Source organism: Cygnus olor, chromosome Z (genome assembly GCF_009769625.2).
Source record: "Cygnus olor isolate bCygOlo1 chromosome Z, bCygOlo1.pri.v2, whole genome shotgun sequence".
In the NCBI taxonomy this organism is placed as follows: Eukaryota; Metazoa; Chordata; class Aves; order Anseriformes; family Anatidae; genus Cygnus; species Cygnus olor.
Window position 1 is genome coordinate 2,517,712 of NC_049198.1, and position 13,781 is coordinate 2,531,492.

Consider the following 13,781-nt stretch of genomic DNA (forward strand, 5'->3'; position numbering starts at 1 on the left):
GGGAATAAATAAATAATGCATAAGGTATCCTTAAAAGTTATTAAGTACAGTACCTTAAGTTTCGACTATGTTTATGTTGCTTGTTAAAGAGCTTGATCGTTGATCTAGAGAGAAATACTTGTAGCTTGTGAGTCTGTCTAGAATTTTTGGTGATGATTCAAGAGTTGCTACAATTTTGGTTTCTGTAGATAAAGACATGAGGATATTTCATGGCAGGTCACATTGTGGCTACAGCTGCAGCATATGCTTTTTGACAAACAACTGGAAATTTTAAAAGAAATAAAAATTCAGGGTTTTGTTGCATGGTGACCCAAAATAACAATAAATGGAAGAACTTTCCTGTCCAATTACCAAATGCAAATCTTAAGGGAGTAAAGGTGCTTATGATGGTGGAGTATCAGAAAATGGTAGTGGGGTTAAACTGTCAAAGATGGTAAACTGAAAACCAGGTTGAACAAAAGCTGACACTGGGATGTGCAAGTTGTGGAATAACCTGCCTAGTGGAAGGTTGATTGCTCAAGTCATTTATAATAGGACTAAACAAAGATTGTCACTACAGGCTCTAAAGACCGATCCTGTTTTGGCAATAGTATGTGATAACTCATTTCTTTCCCATTCACATACAGTTCTGTGGTTCATAATTTCCGTAATAGTTATAAAACAAACCAAATTAGTATGTAAATGCGTTCAGTGTGTGTAATGCTATGGGGAACAAAAGCCAACTTTAGTGGCTGATGGTACGGGTTTCAAAGATACTAGAATATTTTCTGTTTATAAGCTCAAGCATGTCCTGTCTTTGTCTCAGCTGTAAAACACCTCTGTGTGTGTTTCTGTTCCTTGTCAAAATACAGTGATTTGGCAATACGCAAATTGAATATTTGTAATTCAGAATGGTTTGAACAGATCCAGACTCAGAGCTAAACAGGAGAAGCTGAGTTAGTAAAACTAACTCTTGGTCTCCTGTTTCAGTATCACAGGTAAAGGAAAAAATACGTACGTACGTTATATACTGCCTTTGATATAAGAATGGGGGTAAATTGACCATTAACAAGAAAAGTGGTTCACAGAAAAGGGGGAAAGCTCCATGTAGCTGAAGGAAGGGCACTTGGCCTGCTCTTCCTCTGCATTTCAGTCATGCTAGTGGTAAACTGGGGCAGAGGCAAAATAGGGAGGACAAGAGGCAGAAAGGAGTACCTGTACAGTAAGTAATTCCACGGTATGCTTTTGCAGGGATGAAGGCTGACATAGCACACTAAATTATGAAAATGGCAGTTATGCACCGTATGTGGCCTAACAATTTTTCTCTAAACCATGCATTTTTAGGAGATACTGGCTTGACGTTCAAGTTCTCGTAAAGTGTTTAAGACCTTAAGAGGTAGTAGAAGAGAACCATGTGGAGGGTTGTCATCTGTAAATGAGTTGAACGTTGTGCACGACAATGACTAATCTCCTTAAATATATAACGTACAGAACTTGAAATGGTAAACTTAATGCTGTGGGAAGTAAAAATTTGGGGTAAACTTCTAGGATGCCAGTTCTATGTTCTTTTAGTGATTTCCAACCTAGTGATTATGAGGGGTTTAGATTCTGAAACTATGTGCAAATGCTGTTTTTATTTTTTTTTCAGAATTTCGCTAAATTATATGTACAAAGTACTTTTGTGGATACACCTTCTTTTTCCCAAGTAGAACTGTGATTCTTTCTAGTGGAGTATATATGAATGTATATGAAGGGTGAAGCCCCTTCATCTCAGAGAAGATGTAAATAGTATAAAACCAGCAGCAGCTTGACCAAGTTCCCAGTATTACCTTTCCTTTTATGTTCTGCAAGTCATTTGCTGCCCAGGTCTCCATTTCTCCTTACAGAAAACTTGTTACTGTGTCTCCATCCTCTCTCTCACAGAAAGTAGAGATTTTGCTGAGCAAGCTTGTTAGTCAGTGGGAGGAAGAGGGAATTCTAAAAGCAGAAATACGTAAAATGCAGGGCAGCAGTTCTTTTCCGTTATCCAAAGAGGAGGTGGGAAGAAGGGATACAGTCAGAAGCGTTTTCATATAACTTTTTGACAGTAGTAGTTAATGGAGGTGATTGGTGAGGTTGATAGGGTTTAAATTTTTTAAGACGTCTGTAGTTTTCATTATACGTGAAGTTTCAGTGAAACATACTTAAAATATCAAAGGTAAAATCTATGCAGGGTGACAGCTTTGTGTGGAATAGTCCTTGCTAAGCAAATCTTTGGTTTGACCCAGAATAACCCTAAATTTATAAAGAATTTGCATTGTTTTAGGACACTTTTGTTTACTCCTTTTTGTGGGGAATGGTGGCTGGGGTCAGTCCCTGACGCTTCGTCTCTGCAGCTTCTTCTCTGTCCTTGTCGGCCCCTGCTCCCCATGGGGTCCCTCCCACGGGATGCCGTCCTTCCTGAACTGAGCCTGCGGGGGCTGCCCACAGGCAGCAGCTCTTCAAGACCTGCTCCCACATGGGTCTGTACCACGGGGTCCATCCCCCAGGAGCAAACTGCTCCAGCACGGGTCCCCCGCGGGCAGCAGCTCCCCCCAGACCCCCTGCTCCTGCGTGGGCTCCTCTCCGCGGGCTGCAGCTCCGGCCCGGGGCCTGCTCCTGTGGGGGCTCTCCATGGGCCGCAGCCTCCTTCAGGCCACATCCACCTGCTCCACCGGGGGCTCCTCCACGGGCTGCAGCGTGGAGATCTGCTCCGTGTGGGACCCATGGGCGGCAGGGGGACAGCCTGCTCCACCAGGGGCCTCTCCACAGGCCGCAGGGGAGCTGCTGCTGCCTGCCTGGAGCACCACCTGCCCTCCTGCTGCACTGACCTTGGGGGCTGCAAGGCTGCTTCTCTCTCAGTTCTCACCCCTCTCTCCCAGCTGCTGTTGCACAGCAGTTTTATTTTCCCTTCTTAAATCTGCTCTCCCAGAGGCCCAGCCAGCATCACTCATAGCTCAGCACTGGCCAGCATTGGGTCATTTTGGAGCTTGCTGGAGCTGGCTCGGATCTGACATGGGGCAGCTGCTGCTACCAAAACCTTGCCACATAAACCCAGTACAGTTGGTTGCTGATAATTCTGGGAGGAACAAATGTGGTGATTCTCTTCCTGCAATAAGCTCTGGAATAGTGGTTAAGTTCGCTCTCCCTGATCATGAAGAGCGTAAAAAGATCTAAAGCTCTTAAAAGATTAGAGAAGGTCATCAGCTAGGTTAGGGGGAGACCTCACCTATGGCAGGAGAAGGCTTTTGATGTGAAGTCAAATGTTAACCTGTTGATCTGCTCTGCATCCTTCAGCATGTGTGCACTTGCCAATCAGTCAGAGCTTGTATGTGCTGCCTCTTGCCCAATTTGTAATGAGGGAGAATGGGAGAGAATTGGAAACCCTATGCAGATGGCTAGGGTAGAACTGGAGATGGAAATGTAAAGGGTAAGATCAAAAAGAATATAGGAGAGTGGTGGCACAGGGCATGGAAATTAAGGAATTGTGAAATTTGATCATCTTTCTGCACTTAGCTTACATGACTTCTAATAAAGTTGATGAGATTGACTAGGTGGTAATATGGCAGGGATTTTTTTTTAATTATTGCTTTAGAATGCAATAGGTTTTGTCACATTTAAGGCTGAAGTTAATTTGCCTATCTTAAGGAATGTGAGAGTGGACAGCTTTCTGTGTTCTTATTCAGACCTAGGTACTAAAGAACTTTTTTCTTCTTTTCAGATACTGAAAAATATCACTTGGTATGCTGAGCGTGTTTTAACAGAGATCTCGCTTGGGAGTCTCCTGATACTAGTTGTGATAAGAACCATCCAGTACAACATGACACGGACAAGGGTAAGAGTTACGTGTAGTGCTTAAGTACACAGCGTGGGTTTCTAACTTCAACAGAGTGATTTCAGTTTGAAACAGGGTGTGGGATTTTTCTTTGTTCTGTTGCAACCAGTTGGCTTCTGAAGCTACAGGATGGAAGCAAAAGGGAAGAACAGTCATATTAACTAAGCACGGTATTATGTGGTTCTGAACTTGCAACACAATTTCTGTATTATTGTTCAATTCATCGAATAGCATTTGCTAAAGTCCTTAATTCAGGTACAGAATTCCCATCTTCAGATGAGAAGGAAAAGTTCCTTTGGCTGATGAGATGAAATGATTCCTAATAGGTTCTTTGCCTCTATTCAGTCACTGAGAAATGGAAATTCCAGGTCTATTTTGCTGTTAGTGTTTTTATGAAGTAGGACGATGGCTGGGTCGTTAGACCTTTCTAAGCTGTCACAGAGCAAAACTGCTTCAGCTTCAGATCAGATTGTTTTTATGCATTTTTCATGCATGTGATTCTAAACTTTATCTTGAACATATAAGCTTGGTATTGCCTACTCTTAAATATTTTCAACGGTTAAATACACGGAAGTTTTTACATGAAGTAGAAAAAATTGTTTTAAATATATTTTAAATTGGAAAACTTAAGGATTTCACTTTTGTGATCACAAGAATTAGAAGAAATAAGATCTCGACATATGTTTCTGGGATATGGAATCTGTTATGCTCAAGTTTAAATGTATATTTTAGATCTGAGAATGGAAAATAAATCCCTTGTAGGTATAATTGAACACTGATGCATAGAGGCTGGTCACCCTCATGACTCAAAATAATGTCTGAACATGGCTGCATTTCTTTCCAAATTTGAATATAATGTTGAAAATCCTGCTATTACTAGTAATAACAAGTCATTACGTGGATTTAAGATTAATTCTTCTTTTCCCTTTTGAGCAATGGCACGTTCCATGTTTACTTGTCTGCAGCCAAGATCAATTGGTACTGAAGATTTCCATCTGACTGTGGACTCTGAAGTTTGGTTCTGTGAAAACCCTAGAATTTGATAGGGCCGTCATTTAAGTGCTTCTCTGGTCAAATGGTTTCAGGGATGGTAACAAGAGGAGCAGAAATCTGAGGTATCTTGTAATAGTTGTAAGATACATGTGGAATAGTTTCCATATATATGGAATGTTTTGAGACAGTAGGGAGATGAGTTACAAAACAGAAAACTTTATGAAAAGACGACAAAATGGAGAGAGAGAAATGGAGAGGAGGAGAATTTCTTTCAATATGCTACATATATGATATTTTTGTAAATTAATATTGCTTAAAATATGAAGATGTACACATGTAGATATGCGTATATGCATACACACTCTGAAATCTGTGTGAAATGACTCATAAGCCTTATTATCTAAAGAAAAAATATTTAAAATACCACCAAGTATATGCACTTCGCAGTTTTGCTATATGCTTTTGACCTCATCCTTTAAAGCAACAAATACTAGTCTTTTGAGTGGTTTCCTGCAATAGGTGACTGTGTGCGTGTATACGTGTGTGTATATATATATAAATATATAAAAGTTTGATGTGTTTTTTTTCCTCTTCCTTTCTGACAGGACAAATACCTTCATACAAATTGTCTGGCTGCCTTAGCAAACATGTCAGCGCAGTTCCGCTCTCTTCATCAGTATGCTGCTCAGAGGATCATCAGGTAAATATAAAACTTCTGAAATGGACTTCTCATCCTTGGTAAAACTCAGCAGCAGAGGAACTTGAATTTTATATGCTGTAATAGATAATGATGAACTAAATAGCTGAAACGGTATCTGAGTAACTAGATAATACCAAAATAATTTTTTTTTTAATTTGGATCTTTCCTGAATGCACAAAAATAATTAGTTTCTCTATCTCAGAAATTTCTGACTTTTGATTCTCATAACAAAATAGCACAGTAGCTGCTTTTAAACTGAAAGGTTTTCTGGGATTTGTGTAAATTATGCATTTTTAGTCATGTATCATGTTATAAAAATGCACTGTTGGCTCTCAAGTACTATGCAGACTGGATTTTCAACTTGCTTGAGTTCTTCCTACACATTTGACAAAAGATTTATTTCTTACGTCAGATGTAATGATTATTTTATGATGGGGTGCTGCAAATACAGGCAATAAACCCTACACTGATGCTTTTCAAGTGATCAACTATATTAGCTTGTTTAGTAATAAATAGTCAGTCAATCGTAGAATGGCTCGGGTTGGAAGGGACCTTAAAAACCACTCAGTTCCAGCTCCCATGGGCAGGGGTGCTACCCACTAGAACACATTGCCCAGGGCCTCATCTAACCTGGTCCTGAACACCTCCAGGAATGGGCATCCACAGCTCCTCTTGGTGAAGAGAGGCAATATCGGCACTGGTTCTACAACAGGGCCATAGCTAGAGAAGTAGATGTTGAAGTTGGTCTTTTCCAGTTTTTTGTGTGTGCTACAGCCCAGTTGGTAAAGGCAGGTAATCACGCGTCAGGCATCCTCATCTTGGCAGCCAACCCTGCTCCATGCTCCAAGGGAAATCAGGAAGGTCCTTATTAATGCAATCTGGAATAAGCTTTTACAGTGCTTGTCAAGTACAGACAGTGTGCCAAAAATAAGTACATGATAATTGCGTGCCTGTACACTTTGTAAAGGACTCGGCTAACAAGAAACACATCTCATTCTTAAACCACTGCTATTCAGGATTTAATTCTCTCCTAGCCTCTTCTCTTTTGGAAATGCTTGGTTGCAAAGGTATCAACTTCTAATCAGGATGAGTGCTTTCCATTGTTATCTTTTACCTGGCTGATACACACACTCTTTTCATACCCTGCGATAGTGAGTATTCAGAATTTGAGTTTGCACTTTTTTTCTGCTGCATATTTCAGACCTTGTCTTACGTACCTGTACTCCTCATGGACATCTACTGTTCAAAATTTAAACTCATGGTTCAGAGTAAACTCATCTGGATTGTTTTAAGTGGGTGATGAAATGACTAAGTCTGTGGTCTGCTAGCTTACCAGAAGACGTGGCAGCTGTCAGTAGAGAAGCGGTAACCTCAGTACTTTTACACGTCTCACCTCAGCATTTTAACTCTGAAACGTAAAAAGAGCCTTTATGTGCTGCGAGGCTCTTCCATACGCCAGGCTCTTCCAACCTACTCACATGAAGTGTTCACCATCTGTAACTATATCTTTGAAGCAGATTGACTCCATGGTGTTTGAGAGCCAACTCAAGACCCAAGGGAGGCTGTGTAACCCAATTAAATTATCTTGCACTCCTTGTATGCAGCATTTCAACATCTGTGAAGTTGTGGTGCGTTGTCATCTGTCTAGACATGCATAGTTGAAATGTGACTTTAATGTTGCTACTTGATTTTAGTTGTGAAATAATTGTGCTATTCCTATTGAAGGTATCATTCTGTTGTTGCTTGATGCGTGCAGTAAGGAGGAATAACAGTGAATGGCAGAAAAGAGGAAGATAAAATTATATCACATGGGAATTCTTTGTCAAATTATCAGAGGTGCTCTGATATTTTATTCTATGAAGGACTAACAATGCCGCATTTGAAATGTTGTGCCAAATAGAAAAAGAGACCTTAGAGCAAACAAGAGAGTGCTGGCATATTCAAAACGTAGTACTCCCCAAAGTGTAAGCTGTTAGTAGCTACTGTTGATTGGTTTCTGTACAGCATTTAGCAGAGAGACTTAGCTTGGGGTCTTAGCTGTGCTGTGTACAAATAATAAACAACAAAAGCTCAAATGCATGGAGAACTGTGCTGTCTAGTCATTCAGAGAGCAGAGTGAGAATTTTGTCTAAAAACAGTAAGACTGCTTCAAGTTAACACTTCAGTAGTTCTCAGGAACAGATGGAAGATCATTTGTTCTGAGACTTCAGCGCATCTGAAGAATTGTAGAGAGACAATTGTCAAGTCTGGTAGTTTGGTAGTCTTAGCAGTTTGCTGGTTATACCAGCCACCAGCTGCTGGCGGGGTTGGAGCTGTATTGTTGTGGTTGGAAATAATGGAATAAGGATAAGTACAAAAAATGGTCATGCTCATCAACTGAAATGCAAACCAAAAAGGCAATATGATATATGATGTATCATATATAATATAATATTCGTACATAGTCCACGCTATAAGATACTCCACGCTATAATTTTTAAGCTTCTGCTTTTTTTTGTAGACGGATGCCCCATATTACTATATAGTAGAGGCTGTAATGAAAGAGATTACTTTAAATTTGAAACAGAACCAGAAAAACAAGAGGAGGGCTAGGGAATATATATAGTTTTATGATTTGTTTTCAATTTTTGTCTTTAATTGACTCACGATCTTACTCTGCAGTTATAAAACTGTACATCTTAAAAATAGGCCAATGTGGCCACCAAGATTGTGGTTTAATTTGTCACAATAGTCATGATTGCTTATAAATCAAACTACCCTAGTATAAAATGTATTAAATTCTGTTGTAAAATATCTTGTACAGCTAGGAGTTGGGCAGGCTGGTGGAAGGAGGAGTTGGTTCCAGAGGCAGGCTGTGGACTTCACTGCTCATATGGTAGAATTTTCATTTCAGGAGCTTTCAACCAGGGTTTCCCTGGCAGGCCTAAGTACCATAAAGGAAATAGTTTAGCTTTATTTCTTGTCAAGATATATACTTCTAAAATAATAACAAAATTGTTGTGGTTATTAAGAAAGTTAATAGGAATAAATATTTATAAACACATACATTTCATAAGAGATTAATGCTTTGAAGCATACATTGTCCTTTCTTTTCCTATCTTACAAAGTCTGTTAGTCACAGTTATTAAATTTACCCAGCACCAATGGACCCAACTTGCTCCATGATCCCAAAGTAGAATATTTTTATTTATATTTTTATTCGGATTCTACTATCAGAGTGCAAGCATGTCTGAGAAAATAAACCACAGTATCCTTAATTAAAAAATAAAATAAAAAATAAAAGCTTTTTCTGTGAAAGAAAAGACCAAAAAGAAGACTTCATAAGTAAGTATTTTAGGGTATAGGTTTTTAGATTAAATAGCTGTGAAACACTTAACTTAAAATCTGCTTAGCAATACAAATGAATAGACAGTCATAATTTAAGCCTCACCAGATGCTCTAATGATTCCTTCCTTAATGTGAGAAGTAATTCCATTTCCATGCAAGCTTTTTCCTAATCCTATTCTGAGCAGAAATTGCCAATTGTTCTAAATTCTTAAGACTATTTTCTGTGAAAGAATTAGCCGAAAATATTCAATATATTATACTTATGATCTCAGTAAAATACAGCTTCATAATGTTGGGTAATTTGTTTCACATTCCAGCAGGCATAAAAATTGACAGATTTGTATGAATTTATCACAAGCAGCTGCGGGAAGTAAAAATAGATGTAAAAAGATGGTTTTTAATAAGATCCAGGGCAGTATTCATTTAATGTTGGACGTCCTTTGCAGTAGACTGCCCCGACTTTGCGTATACTGAAATCTTTCCCCTTTCTGTCCATTGTTACCACTGGTTGGTTTTTAATTACGCAGAGCTTTTTTATCAGCAACGTGCCACGGATATTATTCCACCGTACTGTGACTCTATCGTCTTCGTCAAGTGCTGACATTGGTAGTATTTTTAAATTATATTAGGAGACTTACTAAAAAATGATAACAGAATGGAGAAAAAAAAAAATCTGTGTTGAAGTCACTATTGTCACACGTGATTAGGCTACCGTAGGAGCTGTACAGTATCTAAGCAACAAAACACGGCCAGGTGGAGCGCTACGTACCTGCTGTGAGGATAGGTTTTTCCTTTGCTTGCTGCGTTGGACGGCTTCTCTGGTGTCAGCTTCGTTTGTTCTGCTTTATTCTGCAAGTTACAATTACCAAAAAATAAAACTACAAACCTAAGTGGTGTGTTATTGCAGGTATTCCATTTGTCCCTTAAAACCGCAAGTTACTTGGCATTAATTCCTTTATCCTATTTGGAGACAGTTTTTATGATTTTATGACATTCAGCTTTTCTACAGCCAGTCTGCCTGCTCTAGTATGTGGCACGCTTGTAGATGAAGGAAGAGTCTTTCCCTGAACAGCAGGATTTTGACATCTCATCACTGAGTCATTCGAGTAAATTACTGACAAAAAGAAGACTGATTACCTAAGGCAAATGTTTTTCCTATATCTCTATGGCTCCATGTATAGGAATGTTTGCTGTTTCCTAAGCAGGCATATACCACTAGAGGTTGCCATACACCTCACTAATTAGACGTGCACATTTAACGTTAAATGAATTTACGGGGCTAATTTTACCTTTTTTTCTGTGCTATTGTAACAGCTATTTATGTGCACGGTTGTGTGACCCACTATGAACGCTTCATCAGTTGCACTTCTCTCCTTTAGGTAACTTAAGAGAAATATCAAGAGGTGGCACAATTTTACCTATGTCACGTTTTGCTGGTTTCTTTTGCTGTCTAGAGACTTCAGTGAGGGTCAGGGAACAATATGAAGTAATAGTTTTTGTCATTCTCCTAATGAGCATGGGAGTTAGGTGGGCCGGGGCGGGGGGGGGGGAAGCTTGCATAAATGGGATTTTAGTTTAGCAGATCAGAAGCTTCATTAACTTGTGCAGGCTGGATCATGAGAATATATAGCGTGTAATACCTGAGTGTCACCCTAACTCTACCGTACCTCAGTTAGGAGAGCAAAGCATGAGATGTACAGCTGGCTGTACTCGTTCTGCTGCAGTCTGTCAGAAGCAGGGACAGTAACTCTCCTCCCCACTAGCCCAGCAGCCCTGGAAGCTGGTGGTGATGAGTGCTGTGAGACATTTTGGAGGATGATGCTTCAGAGTAGTTCCATGTGCTTTTTTCTAAGAGCTGGCAGTAGTGCGCTTAAATATCCGTGCTTCAGTACTGAAGTGTGACTGCTTTTCTGTGGTTCATAAAGTCTTCCTTTTGTCCTCTGAGAAGAGGCTGAAACTCTTATTTCCCTTTGATGAATGTCTTCGTTTGCAGTGACAATTGTGTTTCATAATCTAGCAAGAAAAATTCCCATCCATTCTGATACGTGCTGCAAGTTTGGGGATGGTTCACCTCCCCAAACAAACCATTTGCTTTGTGATTTACTGCGTTTATTATTTGATATTTTTTTTTTACTATCATTTTATCTTAGAGTAATCTTATGGGATATTCTTGAATTAAAATATTTTATTAAAGTTCTTTAAGAGTGCGTGGTGTTGCTTTAAACTGCACCTTTTGAGTTTGGTTAAAGACAATTTTTAATCCAGTGTCATCTCGAAGTTTGTCTTGAGTCTCTGTAGAAATGTTGTATTGCTGCTGCAAAGTATTTGTTAATAATTACCAGCTGCAAGTAGCATCAATTGGCAAATTTCATACTGGATGAGAAGAAAGCTTTCTGGAGTTAGTGCTACAGAGAGTGAACAATACGTATGGCAGGAGTGCAAAATGTATTTCCCATTACAGTGCTCCTTTAACTTGATTTATTCCTGAAGAAATCTCTGAATTTTCTTAATAGAGACGTGTGGCTGTGTATTTTATACTGCTGCCCGTGAAACCATGTAGCTAGTTTGTTGAAATATGGAGTAATGTGAATCTAGAATCTAATGATTTTCAAGCTTATTAGCCCCGTTTCAATTATGGCCACAGTTGATCTAATGAAATTGTCAGAGTTCTGTAAAAACTGTTGTGATTACGGTACTGACTCTAGATTAAAACGTGAACTATAGAAACATTTGCTATGAAGGTTTTCTTCCATCTTTATGATTTTTAATCACTTAAATTTGTGCCTTGTTCCTAGGTACTGGTAAACTGATGGAATGCTTGAGTGTGCAGAAATGAATACTGGTTTATTTGCAGAACAAGTTCACTGCTTATCCAAGAATGGGTTTGTTTGCAATATAGATGATGTGCTGGGATGGTCAATCTGAATTTTGGTTACTTCACAATGTCCCTTATTGAAGTGGTTGGTTTTTTTTTGCAATGTTTTTATTCGTCATCTTCATAGAATGGCACATCTTTGTAATGTTCCTGAAGTCATTTGATGGAGTGCTAGACCATTGATCTTTCATTAGTATTGTTTCTGCTTACCTTTTTATAGGGCATATATAATCAGATTAATTTGTCACATTATCAATTGTTATATTGTATTATTCTTAAAAGAAGAGGGCATGTTACTTGCCTCCTCTTTCCCCTAGATGATCGGTTGTTTTTTATGAATCAGGGACAAGGAGAAAATTAATCGTATATTTCATGTCTTCTTGTATTTGGCAGAATGATGCTGGACTCTGTAATGCATCTGTTCATTAGGTGTGGTACCCTGGCCTTTTTTCCTGGCCTGAGACTATTTAAAGTGTTTTCTTTCTTTATATATATGTGTGTATATACATACCTACATATATATATATATATATATATATATGTATATAGGTGACGTGTTTTTTTTAAATATGTAGGTGAGCTCACTTAAGCTAACTTAACTCCTTAAATGTAGAGCCAGAAGAAGAGCTGAGGCTGAGAAACACATTTACATCCCTGACTTGTAAGTCTGAAATCATATTTGCTTTTACTTCTGGCAGTCGTTTGAAATTGTCAATTCTAAGGCCCTGTTCAGGTCTGCACATGGAATTTTCTGTTTTTATGGCTTTGGGGAGAAATTGAAAGCTCTCCTACCTATTCCACAAGCTTGATTTCTAAAGCAAAAAAGTAGTGTCAGAGTAGTTTCATGTTTATCATCAGTTCCTTAGCAGTAAGTTGTATTAATGTGTTTTTTGGGGGTTGGGACTGTGGTTTCATTTGTTTGTTTTTTTGCTTTGTCTTACCTCCAAACCTACATTTTCATCAAAAAGGATCTCTTTGTACAGAAGCAGAAGACATTTTGCGTTGGCCAGGCACTTGCTTATTCAAGTAGTCCGGCGTGTGTGTGTTCTACAGAGAAAGAAAAACGTTTGTGCAGCAGCAAGACGTGTGATCTGACCTGCTTATTAAGGACCACATTAAACTGAAAATTCTGAAATTATTGTGTGAATGTGATGAAATTAGAATTTACCAGTTGCTTCATAAAATTTCCTAACAGTGACAATAATGAGATGTAATTGCTGGCTCAGAACTCACAAGGCTGCTCACATGTAGGAAGATAAATACATTTCTCTCCCACATGGCTTTACAGTCTGTGAGCATTCCGATTTTCCTGCCTTTTTGTTCCCTTTGATGTCCACGGTGCTTTTGGGAAGCCCTTTAACATACAGCTTCCTGTTTCATATGAGTACGGCAATGGGACAGTTGGTGCAGAAAACTACTGAAACTGAGTTACCCAAATCAAAGGCATTTCTTAAGGAGCAAAACTGGAAAAAAAAAAAAAAAAAAAAATTGCCAGGTTTCTGCATGAATGCTTCAAAGCTGTTTGGTTTCTAATTTCATTCTCGCTTGCAAACTTCAGTAAAGTTGCTTCTCATGCAAGAGTCTCATTTTTAATTGGTAGAATTTCAGCGTAGTAGGCACTTCAGATTTTAAATGAGATGTGTGAGTTGACTGAAAGAAATTAGATGAATAGAGTATGCAATATTTCTGTTAAACTCATATTTCTGGCTTTGTTGCATCAGGGAATGAATGGTATTAAGTGAGAGAGAACCATTTTTCAAATATGAAGATTCTTATATTCTGAATTTGGGGGTGTAACTCTTTGACCCTACGAAATATGATATTGGAAAAGTTTTATTTCAGAAATGTCAGCTTTCAGTTCTCAGTAAGCAAAGAGCAAGGTTAAAAAAAAAAAAAGGTAAAATGCCAGTAGATAGAGTCATAGTGTAATAACTGACCTTTATTTTTATTAATACATAAACCTAGTTGCTCTGTCCTTTATTACTCTTCTGTTGGAACTGTTATAAGAAGGTGTTTGTGTTGCTCAGAGCTGCATGGCTTGGAGGATGCTCTGA

The 13,781-nt window shown here is 38.7% G+C and overlaps 1 protein-coding gene across 12 annotated transcripts in view; it reads left to right on the forward strand.

The window, feature by feature from the left end:
• Positions 1-13,781, forward strand: part of DYM (dymeclin) — a 205,903-nt gene that overhangs the window by 87,448 nt on the left and 104,674 nt on the right. For all 12 annotated transcript variants that reach the window (XM_040540536.1, XM_040540542.1, XM_040540547.1 and 9 more), the window contains 2 exons: positions 3,719-3,832; positions 5,431-5,525. In XM_040540536.1, coding sequence (XP_040396470.1) covers positions 3,719-3,832; positions 5,431-5,525 — 209 coding nt within the window. The remainder of the gene's footprint in view (positions 1-3,718; positions 3,833-5,430; positions 5,526-13,781) is intronic.